The 18,704-nt window shown below is 38.6% G+C and overlaps 1 protein-coding gene across 2 annotated transcripts in view; it reads left to right on the top strand.

The window, feature by feature from the left end:
* The first annotated feature begins 7,803 nt into the window (after window positions 1–7,803).
* Window positions 7,804–18,704, top strand: part of LOC126483770 (rootletin-like) — a 250,250-nt gene continuing 239,349 nt past the window's right edge. For both annotated transcript variants that reach the window (XM_050106920.1, XM_050106919.1), the window contains exons 1-2: window positions 7,804–7,935; window positions 8,114–8,199. In XM_050106920.1, coding sequence (XP_049962877.1) covers window positions 7,897–7,935; window positions 8,114–8,199 — 125 coding nt within the window. In that variant the 5' untranslated portion in view covers window positions 7,804–7,896. The remainder of the gene's footprint in view (window positions 7,936–8,113; window positions 8,200–18,704) is intronic.

Below are 18,704 nucleotides of genomic sequence, written 5' to 3'. Positions count from 1 at the left end.
CAGCGGCAATGTCAGTTTTATGTAGGAGAACGCACACTAACAGTAGACTTAGTAAGAACTACAACGACAAATCAGAGTAGGCAGACATCTGACATTGATGTTAAACTTATCTACCCTCAAATCTTAATGGTAAATTAAATGGAACATGATGAGGTTAGCAGGGAGATCCTCGATGAGCAAACAGTAGACACTAAAATAAAGAAATCCACTGGTCTTATCAATGAACAGCGAAATGAATTGACAAAATTACTCTTTAAGTATCATAGCATTTTTAGTAAACAACTCAGTGTTGTTAAGGGATATGAATATAAAATGAAAGTGTACTCGCATGAAACTTATTGTATAACGTCATATGGCATTCCTTGGGCCAAGAAAGAGGCAGTAAGACAAGAAATAGAGCGTCTGATTAGATGGAAGGTAGGAGGTTTGTCGCCCTTTGACGAATAAACCGACTGGAGCTCGGTTCCTCCCCAGCTAGGAAAGTAGGTTTGTCGCCCTTTGACGAATAAACCGACTGGCGCTTGGTTCCTCCCCAGCTAGGGAGTACAATACTTATATTTCCGGTATCCTCTCCCTCTTCTACTATTCTGTTTAGGAATGTTTGATTTTCTTCTACTATCTAACATACAAAGAATGACGGTGCAACCTAGTGAACAGGAATTTTGTTTGTATTTTGATATTGTACTTCCTTAAGACTCAAATATCTATAGAATCAAAGGAAACCCTTTGATATTTCTTAAGGAAACACGGAATATACGAGGGTTATTCGGAAATTAAGAAACGATCGGTCGCGAAACGGAAATCACAGTGAAAATCCGGTGAAGTTTTGCACAGGTGTGTCGGGCAGTGTCTCTAGTATGCCCGTCGGTCGCATTACGTAGTTCTTTTTTAGTTTTGAGCACACAGGGAGCACATGAAGATACCTAGAACAATAGCGTCTCCCTCCAAGTACGAGGGCCTGGTGAGAATTTCGCTATGCAGCCAACATTAAATAACTGTCGTGCGTTTTCTTCTTCAAGACAATTTCAGCCGCATTCTGCAGGGGCAATGAAGATGCTTCTGCATCGTTTTCAATTGGAAATGTTTGATTACCCACAATACAGCCTGTAATTGTCTCCTTCTGAGTCCGCAGCTCGTGGTCGTGCGGTAGCGTTCTCGCTTCCCACGCCCGGATTCCCGTGTTCGATTCCCGGCGGGGTCAGGGATTTTCTCTGCCTCGTGATGACTAGGTGTTGTGTGCTGTCCTTACGTTAGTTAGGTTTAAGTATTTCTAAGTTCTAGGGGACTGATGACCATCGATGTTAAGTCCCATAGTGCTCAGGGCCATTTGAACCATTTGAACCATCTCCTTCTGAGTTTCATCTCTGCTCTCATGAACTGCTGGCTATGAAGACAACATTTTGGCACAGACAACGAGCTGTAGGCCAGCGTAGAGAATTGGCGGGAAGCACTGGCGGATGCCTTCTGTAACGAGGATATTGGAAAGTTTGTACAACGCTATGACAAACGTCTAAGTCGGATCGGCGACTATGAAGATAAGTAGTTGGAAGTTGTAGCTAACTGTTGCAAATAAATCAGTTTTGATTTTCACTGTGGTTTCCTTTTCGCGACCTATCGTTCCTTACTTTCCGAATAGCCCTCGTACAACAAAACTAAAACAACTATACATAATACTGAACGAGTGAAAACCATTAGATGACGTAGTTCTACTACATCGTGCGCCAAAATGTGAGTAAGAGAGAGGGAAAAGGTAGGAACTCATAGTGCGCGAGATTCAAATGAGAGCAACGAGTGGTGAAATATATTGAGACGCGCAGTCGCGCTAAAAGCTAAGAATACTGTAACAACTATGTATACGCAAAGCGGCTTAACAGCTGATCACAGCGGTAGAATAGGCAAAATGCAAAGTTAAGGTCAGTGTCACCTACAACGTCAGCTGGCTAAAGCCGAGATGCGCAAAGACACGCTGCACACCGCGACGGAAACCATTTTGGAATTTAAGCGAATCGGCATCCATGCATGGCAGCCATCTGGACAAAACAGAAGCGATACGAAATGGAGTACTTATCGGCTGATTATAACGTAAATCAGCCACACAAACAAAACGAATAGAGACATGTATTCCCAAGACAGACACTATACTGTAAAGAACACTAATTTTAAGAGCATATCATTAGGTGAAGCATACGTAGTTTTAAGAAAAGGAGCGCGTAGAACACGCTAAATTTGTGAACTTAACATAGGTTATTGAATGTACATAGTTAGAAATAAATATAAGGATTAAAATCAGAAAAGAATATACACAGGAAATGATCTATCCGGCTATATACAACAGGATTAAGACAAGTTTGAAAGAGAAGTAACAACATGTACATTTAAAAGCAAGTGATTAGCACAGAACTTAAGAACTAAGCGACTTACATACAGCACACAAGTAAGTGACGATGAGAAAGGTAGAATGAAATATACACGTAGAAAAATGTGGGTGACTGAGACGTAAACTATAAAATAACATATCGTATAAGAATTAGTGAGAGGAGCGATTGTGCACTTATAGAACTACACTTCTTTACAGACAACATTAGAAGTAGTGAGCTTAATGTACAGGGAGTGAAACTAGGAAGAGAATGAAAGTGTATTAGAGTAATATGAGTTTATTTATATTTGTGAGAAGAAATAAATAGGGTAGTGGTGCCAGTGCGAAGATCCCACAGGTATATGTATATAAATGGAGTTTATGTCCAAGATTTTTAATAAATAATTATATTGGTATACAACAATGAATAGGAAGATGAATATTACAATGGCACCTAGGAAAGGGCCATGAAAGTGATGTAAGAAAGAACAGATAATATTTTTTTGAGTCTTGTATGAGAAGTGGAGTCTTGTATGAGAGTGGAAAGCAAAGTATGATGATACATGTATGGTAAATACTTGTGAAAACAAACATCTTGAAAAGCAATGAAGAGTAAAGCAAAGACAGCGAAGTCAATAGTGCAAAGGTACACGGTACATTTAATGTACACCACAACACAGTAATTTGCCACACATACATCAGAATGTAAAACAACTTAGCATGAAAGCTATTTCCTTAGCGACTAGCTGTTACAGCTTGAGCAACCATAAGGTGAATATAAATGAAACAATATTTTCTACAATGAGTTCTTGACACATGCAGTAGCGAAAGCAGTACATTTAACATAAGCACCTTCTTTAGCAGGAATGAATTATGAGTGAAGTTACACACTACAAAAATACAGTACAGTTACCGGTCACACGTTACGAAGTAAACATGTATATGCCATCGCACAAATAAGGCATATATACAGCTTGAAATATGTGTACATGAATGTGAAATATTATCATGATTAACAAGCAGTGACGAAGTCAAGATTGTCAAGGGATAAAACATTCTCCACATTGGCTCACAAACGAGCACTGATAAATCTTGTACATAGTATGAAGGATTGTCATATGCCTAGGATAGAATAAGTAGCAATCCTAGAAGTAGCTTGATCTCTGAAGCAGGCCCTAGGAAATCATCTTTTGTTCATGTAGTGCTGGAATGTATTTTCTATGTGTAGTTGTGCAGGTAAAAATGCGCAGGAGGTCAGTCCTGCAAGACAAGAAAAGAAAATGCAAATATTCAGAATAAATGCAAGATTCCTTCTAATTTACATATTAGTGTGTAAGATGGTGCATGTCACGGAGTCCATATACGAAATGTGAACGTGAATTGTACATTCATTTTTCAAATTTATTATTGCCAATGTCTATGTCTATGTAAAATCTGTGTATTATTGTCAATTTTATGTGAAGATTTATTCTTGAAGGAGAACCATTTATGTATGTATGTGAAGTGCAATGCGACGGATGAGTAAAATACTTGCACGTGTTAAGTGATACAAAAATAGTAAGGCCTGATAATAGTGTAGTGGGTGAGCCGTGTTAAGAGTATACGCTACAGGCTAGCGAAGTGAATACAGTGAGTGTAATGCGTGTGCGACGGAGAAATCAGAGTAAATCCGTACGACAATAAATTGATGTGTGAGGACCGCCTAACTACAATGCATGACGGAAGACAATGCTTAATCCTGCAGTGTAGCCCTTACCTCCAATTTCATTGGCAGAAAACTTCGTTCAGGTGCTACATGAGGTATTGGTGTTCTTTGGGTTGAGCGCTGGAGCTGAATCCGTCGTATCCAGTCTCCAGACTGGACGGTTTACGCAACACTGACTTCATAAGCCTGGAGCGACATTACAGCAGATTCGCGGACAGTGCTACTTTTCACATGATGCTTGCGTCACAGTGTCGGGTGCGTTAAACAATGAGCTGCTGCTGCCCATAAGTACAGAGAACAATGAGGCAGCGTGTGGGGAAAGGACACCTTCTCAAAATTGCCAATGAACCATAAGCAAATGAGAAAAACAATTTTTAAAACAGAGTGGAAGGACAGTTTAAGAAATTTAAAATTTTTCCCCTGTTCATACCACACAAGTTAACAAATGCAAGGATAAATGACAAACTAAGACGGTAGCACATCGCCGTGCGATTATGTAATATAGATGTATGTGAATTTTTTATGTGTTTGAATTTGCAATGGACAAAGAAATGAAGCTTTGTAAATATACTTGTAGTAGGATAAGGGTATAAAACACCATTGACTTGCGCCAAGTAACCAAACTATGAGCCCTAATGTAAATAAGGCTACTGTATATTGCCTCCCTAAATAAAGAGACTTATTTCCGACAGCATACAGTAGGGGTCCATTTGTGATGTACCTTTTACCTTTCTTGCTTTTATGTTTTCGTCTTTTTTCCCCAAAGGCAAAAAGAAAAGATAAAGCAGTAGCCCAGCGCAGAGCCTGCGCCTACCATCATCTATTTTTGATTTTCAAATGTTAAAAACCGTAAGGTGTTTTTCCTGTTCCTCGGTATGAGGAAGGACTTGCTCTCTGTTAATGAACGAAGGCAGACACACGTTATTTTAGAGCGAAATCGGCGGTAGCAATTTTGGTTGTGAGACTGACTAAAAAGTCTATATTCTTATGTGCATAGAAGGAAGAATATAGTATTATTTCACCAGTGAAAAATTATTTGAATCATCGTCCTAAGTATAAAAATATATAAAAAACCAAGAAGCTCACCTGTGTACTTTGCAGTTATTATGAAAATCCGATTACAAAAATAACAACGAACACACTCAAGATTATGTGGATGGATATGGCGATCAGTCGTAGTATTATTAATTGGTAAGCATAAATCTACAACAATTTAGAGACTATTTCGTTTATGTGGAACTAATATGAAAAGATTCTTTAGCCATTTATAGGCATATCTCAGACATGCACTTGTTCAACATGCAGAAAAATTAATCTCATTATTTCCACATACCTAAATTTTTTATTTATTTTTTATATTATATTATGATGCCAGTTAGAGTAACAAGAATGTCAATCAGTATATAAGTTCAAAACTAGGTATAAAGAACATATAAGAAGCTGGGAGTATGAAAATAGCCATTCTACATTCGGCAAACACCTGATATAACATGAACATGAACCATCCAACATGGAACTAGACACGAAAGCTATTAGAGTGAATTATCACAACAAAAAGCTCCTGACATTACAAGAAAACTTTCACATACAAGGAGGCCTTGCAATGAAAAGGTAAGTACTTAATGACCAAATCCATATAAGCAATAACTTTCCAATCATGTTAGCCACTAAAAAAATAACAAATAGAAATCTGATACATAACCAGAATAAGTAATTAATGAATCTTGCTCTCCCTCTTCTCTGTTTGTCTCTCTCTCTCTCTCTCTCTCTCTGTCTCTCTCTCTGTCTCTCTCTCTCTCTCTCTCTCTCTCACACACACACACATGTACGCATACACACTCACACATAAGAAGCCAACACACTCTCACACAATGAACGACACATTTACACATAAGAAAATACACATTCACACATGCACATGCACAAAACAAATGAAAAATTTCAAACCACATACACACACCACAAACAAAAGACGAAAGATAAATAAATACACATATACAGTTGACAACACTACAAACTGCAAACACACACACGCACAGATGTTGGTCACAAAATGAAAAAGTGCAAGGGATGTAAGGTGCTGTGTTGTAACAAATGTTGGTGAAAAAAACGCCAGAAATCGGCCAGCTGAAGCATGGGGACTAATGAACACATCCGCAACCGCACAAAAGGGCTAACAGCACTGAAAATCGTAAGTAACAGCGAACTATAATTTCACCTCACGAAATTTTTGCTACAAATGCTGATTGTCATCTGAAAAAGAAGAGAAAACAGATGACAAAATGAAACACAGTAATATGGTGCAATCACTACATAATACATTTATTATATGTATAAAAAGAAACATGTATCACAAGCTACTGAAGACACTTCACTAATAAAAGAAGCGAAACGCATATGACAATGAAAAAACTGTCATTCATTTAGTTGCATGTATGGAACACACCTACATGAATTTTAAAGCAACCGAAGAGTGACGGAAAACAGAACAAATCACGAAACTTCCTACCTGATTTAAACTGTGTGCCAGACTGTGACTCGAACTCGAGGCCTTTGCCTTTTGTGGGCAAGTGCTCTACCATCTGAGCTACCCAATCTTGACTCACCACCCATTCTCACAGCATCAGGTCTGCCAGTACCTCGTCTGAGAGGAAGTTTCATATCAGGGCGCACTCTGGTGCAGAGTGAAAATTTCATTCTGGAAACATTCAACACACTGTGGCTAAGCCATGTCTCCGTAATATCCTTTCTTCCAAGACTGCTAGTTCTGCAAGGTTCGCAGAAGAGCTTCTGTGAAGTATGGAAGGTAGGAGACGAGGCACTGGCAGAACTGAAGCTGTGAGGAGGGGTCGAGAGTCATTCTTGTGTAGCTCAAATAGTAGAAAAGCAAAGGTCCCGAGTTTGAGTCTCGGTCCGGCACACAGTTTTAATGTGCCAGGAAGTTTCATATCAGTGCACACTCCGCTGCAGAGTGAAAATCTCATTCTGAGAACAAAAAACCATATTTTGCTTCTCTTCAGCTTCAAACAGCTTTTATCAATACATTACCTGTTTTCATTGCGTGCATGAAACAGAAAAAAATTTCTATAACAGAGCAGTCACAATAAAATTTCATATAGAAAATTATTATTTATCACTTCGACCTGTAAAATGGTCTACAATATAATGAAACCCTCCTTTCTAAGGTATTGATTTTTTTTATTTTAAAATTAAATAAGAAAGTAAAATGTCGACGAAGGGAGGATGCATTGCATTGCCAGCAAAAAGGAAGGATACGCCGTCAGAAAAATGAGATAGAAGGCGTTGAGCTTTTTTCGCCAAAAATTCTTTCTTTACTGATGCGAGTTTAGCTACAAGCCCAGACGTGCTCGTCGAAGCAGCAAATTTGTGACTCGAGACTGTGTTGCCGTTATTTGTCAATACAAAGAAATAGTTTGCGTGTAATAATTACGATCGGACTTCGTTAAAAACATAAACTGCATGCTCGACTTATAAATATTTTAATGTGAAAACGACAGCTCACTTATGGCGCACGATCATTGGTTCACCAAACTGACTTCTTACAACTAATGCAGGAGGCCAAAAAATATACAAAAGGCAATTTTTTATTTAGATGCACGGCTATGCCCTCAAGACTCATATACAAAATTTAAGACATAAACGAGTAGGAATAGCTTTGTGCACATGATGAACTTTGACACTGTGTACTGTATCATTGGTGGAAATCGACCAATCGCGAGGACGCAAATTTCAAACAGAATTTTGACGTTCAAACTGGTGTTGTTTATGAACAGTTTATAATTTATCCAATTCTAGTGGCCGGGAAAAAGAAAAAATGGCTTTGTTACAGTGGCAAGACGTTGTTTTTAACTGGGTGAGGACCATTGATTTTTTAATTAAGTGCTTTTCGGTGTGTTAAAAGCTTGTGGGGAGGAAAGGTGCGTTGTTAGTGGGCGAGTCGGGATGCGTTAAGACTAATTTTCCGTGTATAGTTAGGTTGTAGGTGTTATTATGTTTGAAGTTTTTTTCGAGTTCTGTATTTATTGTTACAGATTAACTGTGTGTTTGATGACGTCGACGTCACATGTTTTACGAAGGGTGCCCGTGGAAGATTGCTGGCTAGGCTTCTGAAGCTAACGTAAGTTTCTTTTAGGTGTAACCGATGATAATTTTCTAGCATTAATTTCAGCACCATTAATTTTTTAGTAGTATGAAGGTCGTATCTCCACGTGTGTGCGTCAGTGATTACTTGTCGTAAGGGAAAGAAAGTTATGGCTGAAGCCAGTATCAAAACAAATAAAGGGTATTGGTGGCGATACAACAAATGGGAATGTGAAAGACTGCGGTAACAATTGGTGTGTAGCGTAGCCTAATGTTTACCTTTGCATCATTTAACGAGTTTTACCTTGTTGTTGTGGTCATTAGTCCAGAGACTGGTTTGATGCTGCTCTCCATGCTACTCTATCCTGTGCTAGCATCTTCAACTCCCAGTACCTACTGCAACCTACATCCTTCTGAATTTGTTTAGTGTATTTATCTCTTGGTCTCCCTCTACGATTTTTACCCTCCAATGCTAAATTGGTGATCCCTTGATGCCTCAGAATATGCCCTACCAAGCGATCTCTTCTCCTAGTCAAGTTGTGCCACAAATTTCTTTTCTCCCCAATTCTATTCAGTACCTCCCCATTAGGTATGTGATCTACCCATCTAATCTTCAGCATTCTTCTGTAGCGCCACATTTCGAAAGCTTCTTTTTCTCCTCTTGTCTGAACTATTTATCATCCACATTTCACTTCCATGCATGGCTACACTCCATACAAATACTTCTAGAAACGACTTCCTGACGCCTTAATCTATACTCGATGTTAACAAATTTCTCTTCTTCAGAAACGCTTTCCTAGCCATTGCCAATATACATTTAATATCCTCTCTACTTCGACCATCATGTTATTTTGCTCCCCAAATAGCAAAACTCATTTACTGCTTTAAGTGTCTCATTTCCGAATATATTTCCCGCAGCATCACCTGATTTAATTCGACTACATTTCATTATCATCGTTTTGCTTTTGTTGATGTTCATCTTATACCCTCCTTTCAATACACTGTCCATTCTGTTCAGCTGCTCTTCCAGGTCCTTTTCTGTGTCTGACAGAATTACAATGTCATCGGCGAACCTCAAAGTTTTTACTTCTTGTCCATGAATTTTAATACCTACTCCGAATTTTTCTTTTGTTTCCTTTACTGCTTGCTCAATATACAGATTGAATAGCATCGGGGAGAGGCTACAACCCTGTCTCACTCCCTTCCCAACCACTGCTTCCCTTTCATGTCCCTCGTCTCTTATAACTGCCATCTGGTTTCTGTACAAATTGTAAATAGCCTTTCGCTCCCTGTATTTTACCACTGCCACCTTCAGAATTTGAAAGAGGATATTCCAGTCAACATTGTGAAAAGCTTTCTCCAAATCTACAAATGCTAGAAACATCGGTTTGCCTTTCCTTAATCTATTGTCTAAGATAAGTCGTAGGGTCAGTATTGCTTCACGTGTTCCAACATTTCTAAGGAATCCGAACTGATCTTCCCCGAGATCAGCTTCTACCAGTTTTTCCTTTCATCTGTAAAGAATTCGGGTTCGTATTTTGCAGCCGTGGCTTATTAGACTGATAGTTCGGTAATTTTCACATCCGTCAATGCCTGCTTTCTTTGGGATTTGAATTATTATATTCTTCTTGAAGTCTGTGGGTATTTCGCCTGTCTCATACATCTTGCTCACCAGATGGTAGAGTTTTGTCAGAGCTGGCTCTCTCAAGGCTATCAGTAGTTCTAATGGAATGTTGTCTACTCCCAGGGCCTTGTTTCGCCTTAGGTCTTTCAGTGCTCTGTCAAACTCTTCACGCAATATCGTATCTCCCATTTCATCTTCATCTACATCCTCTTCCATTTTCATAATATTGTCCTCAAGTGCATCGCCCTTGTATAGACCTTCTATATACTCCTTTCACCTTTCTGCTTTCCCTTCTTTGCTGCTTAGAACTGGGTTTCCATCTTAGCTCTTGATATTCATACAAGTGGTTCTCTTTTCTCCAAAGGTCTCTTTAATTTTCCTGTAGGCAGTAGGCCTATCTATCTTACCCCTAGTGATATATGCCTCTACATCCTTACATTTGTCCTCTAGCCATCCCTGCTTAGCCAATTTGCACTTCCTATTGATCTCATTTTTGAGACGTTTGTATTGCTTTTTGCCCGCTTCATATTGTATTTTCTCCTTTCATCAATTAAATTCAATCTCTCTTCTGTTATATAAGGATTTCTATTAGCCCTCGGCTTTTTGCCTATTTGATCCTCTGCTGCCTTCACTACCTCATCCCTCAAAGCTACCCATTCTTCTTCTACTGTATTTCTTTCCCCCATTCTTGTCAATGGTTCCCTAATGCTCTCCCTGAAACTCTTTACAGCCTCTGGTTCTTTCAGTTTATCCAGGTCCCATCTCCTTAAATTCCCACCTTTTTACAGTTTCTTCAGTTGTAATCTACAGTTCATGACCAATAGATTGTGGTCAGAGTCCATATCTGCCCCTGGAAATGTCTGACAATTTAAAACCTGGTTCCTAAATCTCTGTCTTACCATTATATAATCTATCTGAAACCTCCCAGTATCTCCAGGCTGCTTCCATGTATACAACCTTCTTTCATGATTCTTGAACCAAGTGTTAGCTATGAAGTTATGCTCTGTGCAAAATTCTACCATGCGGCTTCCTCTTTCATTCTTTACCTCCATTCCATATTCACCTACTATGTTTCCTTCTCTTCCTATTCCTACTATCGAATTTCGGTCACCCATGACTATTAAATTTTCGTCTCCCTTCACTATCTGAATAATTTCTTTTATCTCATCATACATTTAATCAATCTTTTCATCTGCTGAGCTAGTTGGCATATAAACTTGTACTATTGTGGTAGGCGTGGGCTTCGTATCTATCTTGGCCACAATAATGCATTCACTATGCTGTTTGTAGTGGCTTACCCGTATTCCTGTTTTCCTATTCATTATTAAACCTAATCCTGCATTACCTCTATTTGATTTTATATTTATAACCCTGTATTCACCTGACCAAAAGTCTTGTTCCTCCTGCCACTGAACTTCACTAATTCCCTCTACATCTTACTTTAACCTATCCATTTCCCTTTTTAAATTTTTTAGCCTACCTGCCCGATTAAAGGATCTGACATTCCACGCTCCGACCCGTAGAACGTCAGTTTTCTTTCTCCTGATAACAACGTCCTCCTGAGTAGTCCCCATCTGGACATCCGAATAGAAGACTAGTTTATCTCCGGAATATTTTACCCAAGAGGACGCCATCATCATTTAACCGTGCAGTAAAGCTGCATGCCCTTGGGAAAAATTACGGCTGTAGTTTCCCCTTGCTTTCAGCCGTTCACAGTACCAACACAGCAAAGCCATTTTGGTTAGTGTTAAAAGGCCAGATCAGTCCATCATCCAGACTGTTGCCCCTGCAACTACTGAAAAGGCTGCTGCTGCTCGTCTTCAGGAACCACACATTTGTGTGGCCTCTCAACAGATATCCCTCCGTTGTGGTTGCACCTACGGTACGACTATCTGTATTGCTTATAAAAACTAGAACTGAAAGTTAAATTCCGAGGTAATGAAAGGCATTCCACCATTTTTTATTTTATTTTTATTTTTTTTTGCATTGATTAACATACATGGTACATAATCCACTAAAAATGTCTCGTTAAAAAATGATAGAACAATGAGGAAATGCAAGCTCCTATTTATCTTTGCTTTTGTAATGTAACCGAACAGTAATTGTTTGAAATTGACTGTATTACGTCCTCTTAATCCTCAATACCAAGGCGTTTTCCATAATGTGGATTACCACTTGGGGGGAGGGAGCACTTTGTGCTCACCTTACAAAAAACAAAATAAACTAAAAATTGTTAATGGGTGTTGAATTGTATTAATTAGGCATAAGTCCATGTGAATTCACGCATGCTAGGAAAAAATCTTACCTCCATAGTCTCGGACGTTATTGAATTTAGCATATGTTAAGGAACACTTATTTTTTTGTTTTCTCCAAAAAAAATTTATGCTCGGACTTACAGCTCTCTCAAAGATGACACTGTGCATACCATTTTGAAAATACAAATTTTGGAAAAAATTTTAAAATGCTGTGTCTCTCTCTAGAAAAGTTCTAGATATTTTATTGGGTTTTTATTTTTTTTTTATTTTTTATTTTATTTTATTTATTTATTTATTTTTTTTTTTTGTTGAAAGACAATTGCTTTATGATTACAAAGAAATACTCCATTTGGACTTATCTGCCAAAAGTTCTTTCACTATAGCATTCCAAACTTTTTATAATTTATGGAAATACTTTTTTTCTTCAAAAAAGGCCAATCCATAAAATTTTAATTCCCCCCCCCCCCTCCCTGCCCCTCCTTTCTGTTTATTAATACCATATAGTCCTACATTCGGGTCGACAGAAGCGTCCGATCCCACCCGTTGGATTTGACCCGTGACGTAAGGGTGTTGTGGTGTGTGCGCTCTAGTGGTATGTTCAGAGCTTTCTTTTGTGTGGTGTAATGGGCTCAATTTGGTCTCGCTCATTATACAGAATTGTTCGAATGTTGGCTGTGTTTGTAGTGGAATTCGTTTCAGTGAGTTAACGATTTAGTGATTTTGTGTGGAGGTTAATTTAGTTTTGTTCGCTGTAGGTCGTGTGGTAATTTGAGGAAATTAATCGGTTGTTGTTTTTCTTGAGGAATGAATATGAAGGATAAAATTAATAGCGCGCGTCTGCGAGAAATGATGAGAAATACCGCGTTGAGGCTGATAAAGTTTTTACATCTGTTTGGGAAGTGTTTGATCCCAATTTACGGGATCAGGAGCTGCTGTTGAGCGATATAGGTTAGGGGAGGTGTTCGATTCCAGTTTATGGGATCGGGAGTTTCCGTTGAGCTATATAGGTTAGGGGAAGTTTTCGATCCTAATTTGTGGGATCGGGAGCTGCTGTTGAGCTATATAGGTCAAGGGAAGTGTCGGATTCCAGATGATATTGTGTTTAGTGGAACTTGGGGAGTTTTTTGTTGTCGTTTCTTCTTTTTTTTCCATCGTTTTGCGTGGTTTTGTATGGGGGTGAGTGTCTAAATTTGTTTATGTTTAGATTGTCCCCACCCAAAAACCCACAATTTCCCGCACTTGTCCCGTTAGTGTCATTAGGCTTTTTGTGGAACGTGTGTGTGTGTGTGTGTGTGTGTGTTTGTTTTTCGAAGTGTTTTCGTGTTTATAATGTGTACGTAACGACTTTATACGTGCCATATGAAAATCATGGTTTATGGGCGTTTCCGCCATATTTGTGATGTCATGGGTCAAATCAGACGGGTGGGATCAGACGCTTCCGTATTTCCCTACGTTCCCTGTAAAGGAGAGCTTCCGCTTTTGAAATTTTTTTCCATACATTAAACCTCTTTTATTATGACGTAACAGGCTCATAAGTCAAAACACAGCCTTATTTAACACCATTTTAGTTTTGAAAGATGAGTAAGAGACTCATTTTTCGAGCATGGTTTCAAAATGTATGTGAAAGGTCCAAAGGTTTCAATTTATACAACACTCTGTTTTGTAATGAAATTAGCCAGTCAATGAACTAAAAATGTGTTCCACAACTTCAGTATCTTCCTTTGATATGAAGTGATGCCTTCCTGTTGAACCAATAGGAACTGGAGCACTTAGAATCCTCAAAACATTGTGAACATGAAGTGATCACTGATGGTGTTGTTGCTGTCCTTCAGCTGAAAACCTTATCCAACAGCTGGACCATGTGGTAGCATGAAGTTCATTACAATTTCATTTAACTCGTAACTGGTGTCTATAATCTCTGCAATCCACCACTCTGTCATACACACACGCCACAAACATCCCCATCTCAGGTTGTGAATCTGAATATTATTCTGCTGTTTCTGAGGTGTTGGCTAAACGAATGAAATTTATTCTTTCTTGCTCTTTAAAGTGCGTGCAATATGAGTTCACCCATCTCTTTGAGTCCAAAAATGTGTCTGCTGAATTTCTTTCACAGGAGTATTTTGTTTGGATCATTCTTCTTTTTATTATCACGGAATTCTTCAATTTCCTCTTTCGACAAAAGAATGAGGGCTCTGGATGTGTAAGATTTCATGGACTGCTAATGACTTCACATGCCCAACCAAGTTGTCATATGTCACATGCTGCAGTGAAGTTCTTCAAAGTTACCACACAAAGTTCAAAATTCACGCAGTACACACATAAAGACATATCCAACTGGGTGTGGAACTAACCATATAGGTCATAGTGCATAAAGTTTTGATCTTCCAATGTGTGAAATTGTATAGTTGCTTTTATAAATTGCAAAAGTTTCTTTAATGCTGTGAGTCATGTACCTCTTCACTTTCATAACTTTTTGAGCTTCAACTGTTACAGTCTTTTTTGTTGGCACTCTGGTGAGAACAGTCCCATTTATCTTTCAGATAAAATGACTGCACTATCTGAACTTGACCATAATAAGGATCTGGTCTTCCAAAAGCTCCTTTTACAGACCTCACATTTCTTTATTTGTCTACCATATATTTTCATACTGATGGAACATGGTTCAAAATTGTTTTGTTTGAAAATGTCTCTGGAGTAATAGTTAAAACTTGCACCTTTTCACTGTAGGATGCACAATATTCAACAGCTGAATTGATATTTGTGAAAAATTCCTGGCAAGAGGCACAAGAGTGCTTTGGTTCATTTTCTTCTGAAGATGGAATTTCTACTTTGAAGAGAGAGGTCAGTTTTGCTGTAGTGTATTCATCCACAGCTTTAGTAATTTCTCTGCGCTTTCTTGATGCATAGTGCTATGACTCGACTTCACTGACCACGCTTTCTTAACAGGACTAACACCCACGTCTGTAGTTGACTGATTTACGGTATTTAATTCTTTCTCTATTGATGCCAAATCTGCATCTGCACCATGGGAGGCTTCACTTTGTTCAGATACTATCATTGTTGTTATTCTGTCACAACATTTAGAACACAAAAAGTTGTCACTGGAAACATCTTCTCTTTGAAACAGTCTTCAATTGAGAACACCTATTCTCTTCCTGAACAAAGTCTTCTTTTTTTCCCTTTCTTTCTTTCTTTCTTTCTTAGATGTCACTCTTTTATGGGTATGCAAATAGTCAACACACTTCACTCTCCTGTGGCTCCAGTCAGAACACATTTCAAACAATCCTTTTCACAAAACACACTGCAGCTGGAAAATTCCCCACAAAAATTCAGAACTCACTGGATGGTCTCAGGTTCCTTACAAGCCTCTTCAGCAAACAAATTAGCACTTTGAAGAACTACAATGCAGAAACCTGCAATGAACAACCACGACAAATAAACTGGCAAGAAACTACAACAACGTGTAAGAAATACCTGCAACAAAGACAATAGAAATAAACATTGTAACAAAGAAATTAGTAAGAAACAACTTCAGTGAAGGCATACATTACCCTTGAAAGTTAAAAAAAAGGTTTTTTTTTTAAAAATAAAACCTGTCCAACTTAATGGTGGAAGCTCTCCTTTACAGATAATATAGTACTACAGGGTAGGCTACTAATCAACAGAAAAAAAATCTAACTTTTCTGGATAGGCTATTTTGAAAAAAAAAAAAAAAAAAAAAAATCATAAGGCGACAGTAAAAGAACTTTGACAGATGACCAAACAGAGGATACCATTGTAATCATAAAGAAATTATGTTTCAAATAAAAAAAAACTAACAAAATATCTAGAACTGTTACAGAAATAAAAGATTTTAAAGATTTTTCCGAAATTTGCATCTTCAAAATGGTGTTCGAAGTGTCCTCTTTGGAGGCCTGTATCTCGAGGCAGGAATTTTTTGAAAAGGGGGGGGGGGGGTGAACATGTTTCTTAGACTATGAAGGTAACCTACCTGCCTGAAGTGATATGGATTATGCGCCTAAAGAAATAGTGAAATAACTGGACCAAGTTATTTCCGTAGTAAAAGAACTTTGATAGATAAGTCGAAATGGAGTATTTCTTTGTAATCATAAAGCAGTTATCTTTGAAATAAAGAAAACCCAACAAAATATCTAGAACTATTCCAGGAATACAACATTTTAAATTCTTTTCCAAAATTCGCATCTTCAAAATGATATGCACAGTGTCATCTTTGGAGAGCTGTATCTCAGAGCAGAAATTTTTTGGAGAAAACAAAGCGACATGTGTCCCTTACTTGGTCCTTCATTTTAACGCAAGCTAAATTCAATAATATCAGAGACTATAAAGGTAAGATTTTTTCCTAGCCTGCCTGACTTGACATGGACTATGCCTAGGAGACATTTTCTTCAGATGTTGGGGCTACAGGGTATCTGTTAAACTATATGACCTCTAGACGAAGATGATTTGTTGAATTTACATTTGATGTAATAAACGAATGGGGACTACTGAGGAAGGAAGCAGAAACATCCAGTGGCAAACTACCCATCATTTCATGTGACACATTTGAAAGTAAATTAACAGTTTTCCAAGACAAAATTCCATGTCTTGAAACTACCATAAATTCATAACATCTAAAGCAAATTATAGTCCTAAATAACAACCAAAATGGCATAAAATTTAACTGAATTTTGTATCAAAACTACCTTACTGCCCCAGTGGTTTCATTTTGAAGCTACTCACAAAAGCAGTAGTACAGACTCAAATATATGTTAACAATAACTTTAGATACACTTACTTTCACCACTGTCAGTGATATTAGTACAGACACTTTTTTTTTAAGCCTGGTACAATCTCCTAGAATCATGTGTAGCATGATCACCATGTCGACTGTCACATTGAAAACTGTAAGTACTGCTACAACACACTACATTCGTAGAAGTACCTCAGTATACCACAAGATGTCTCTGTTGTGCAACAGCATCGGTGGTTTCAGGCAAAAACACTGGTGCTTAAAAAAGTTAATAAGATGACTTCAGGCAGAAACCATTCAAATGCTTAAAAAATAAAAAGCAGGAGCTAAGTAATTTTGTCAGGCAGCTTTTGTTGAAAGGGAAACAATAAGTTAATATGAACACTAAAACTCCCTTATAAAACAAATGAGATGGTGGTGATGTGTTTACTGAAGAAGCCCATGCGTAGTTACACTAGTTTGTGCAATAAATATTAAATGTTCTTAATGACGGCAGACTATAGTGCCGTCCTGGTTAGGCTGTCACTGTGAACGCCACAATCTAAAAAACTATGTTTGGTATTCTGGCCTATCTCAGCCTGATGTGCAGTGTGAACACAGCCTGACAGGGACAAGAGGTCAGTGCGAAATCTTGTCATTGACAGTAGGTTTTAGACCTGATTAAAACTGCTCCTGCCAGTGACTGCAGGTCCATGTCAACCAGTTTCCAAATGAACACTGAAGGGAACAGTATGCATGGGCATTTGAAGCTTGGTAGCTCACTGAAGGCTATTACAGACTAGATTGGCACATTAAGCTGCACATCTTGAATGAGTCAAACACAGAAACCACCTACATCTGACTGGAGACATGTAGTACAGTCCAGTGATTTATGGTTGTACCTCTTTCCAAATCATACCTCAGTGTACATATGGCTCTATGCAGTATTCTGCCCTGCAATCTGTGGTTGGGTGTAACTCAGGTTCTAGGTGATTCTGTGATAGTTTTTGGAGGTGGTTTCCACACCATCACTTGGTCTCACTCAGATGGGTTACTGTCAACATAAACTGTGATTACTGTTTCAGCATTATTGGTGGTGAAGTGTTGCCATTTATTTCCACGATGGATATGGTGCAGACGCTGCTGTCTCCCAAGGTGACAACAGTTGTGTTCACAGGGCTGCATGCAGATGTTCCTTGTTTAATGAACACTAAGGCAGCCTGTTGCACCTAGACTGGCCTGGTGGACCAGCAGACAGCTGTAGAAAATTTGAGAATTATATATCAATTGATACAATTTTGAGCATGAGGGAATCTTATACAGTCATGTGGGGTGGATAAATTCCCAGTGGGCACGACATTTACTGCTGTGTCATCCAAACAAGTCACAGCCAGGGCAAAAGCATCACAGAGGCAAAGATGCAAGCTGGTGCCAGTGCTATAGACTCGCCACTTGCACGAGTTCCACCATCGCCACTGGTGGCGCTGAGGATGAAGAAAGTGACTTCACTTCGGCCAATTGCCAACTGAGTACAATCCACCAGTGACTGGGCAACAACGGACGGAGGCCTCCTTGAAGATTGAAGAGCAGCTCTTGCCCACTTGGTTATAGATCATTGTCCAGGGCTGACTTGGGCGGGGAACGTCGTTTAGTGCACTCTTAGAAGTGAACAGACAGTTGTTGTAAATTGCATTTGCTATGTACTGCGAAGTTTACCTACAATTATTTGCACTTAGTCATTGAGGGCATTTTTTGTTATATTACATGCAGTGTTGCAGACTTCGCTCTTCAACTAGTCACAAAGATAAGTAACCCCTTTAACTCATATGTGTGACTTTGCTTCTAATTTGTTGGAGTGTTGTAGAATCTTCATTCTCCTATCCTGTTAGCTGACTCTGGGGCATAGCTGTGTAATAGTGGCAGGGAGAAAT

This window comes from Schistocerca serialis, chromosome 6 (assembly GCF_023864345.2).
Source record: "Schistocerca serialis cubense isolate TAMUIC-IGC-003099 chromosome 6, iqSchSeri2.2, whole genome shotgun sequence".
Lineage (NCBI taxonomy): Eukaryota > Metazoa > Arthropoda > Insecta > Orthoptera > Acrididae > Schistocerca > Schistocerca serialis.
The sequence above is the reverse complement of the archived record's forward strand: the minus strand, read 5'-3'. Positions and strand labels throughout refer to the sequence as shown.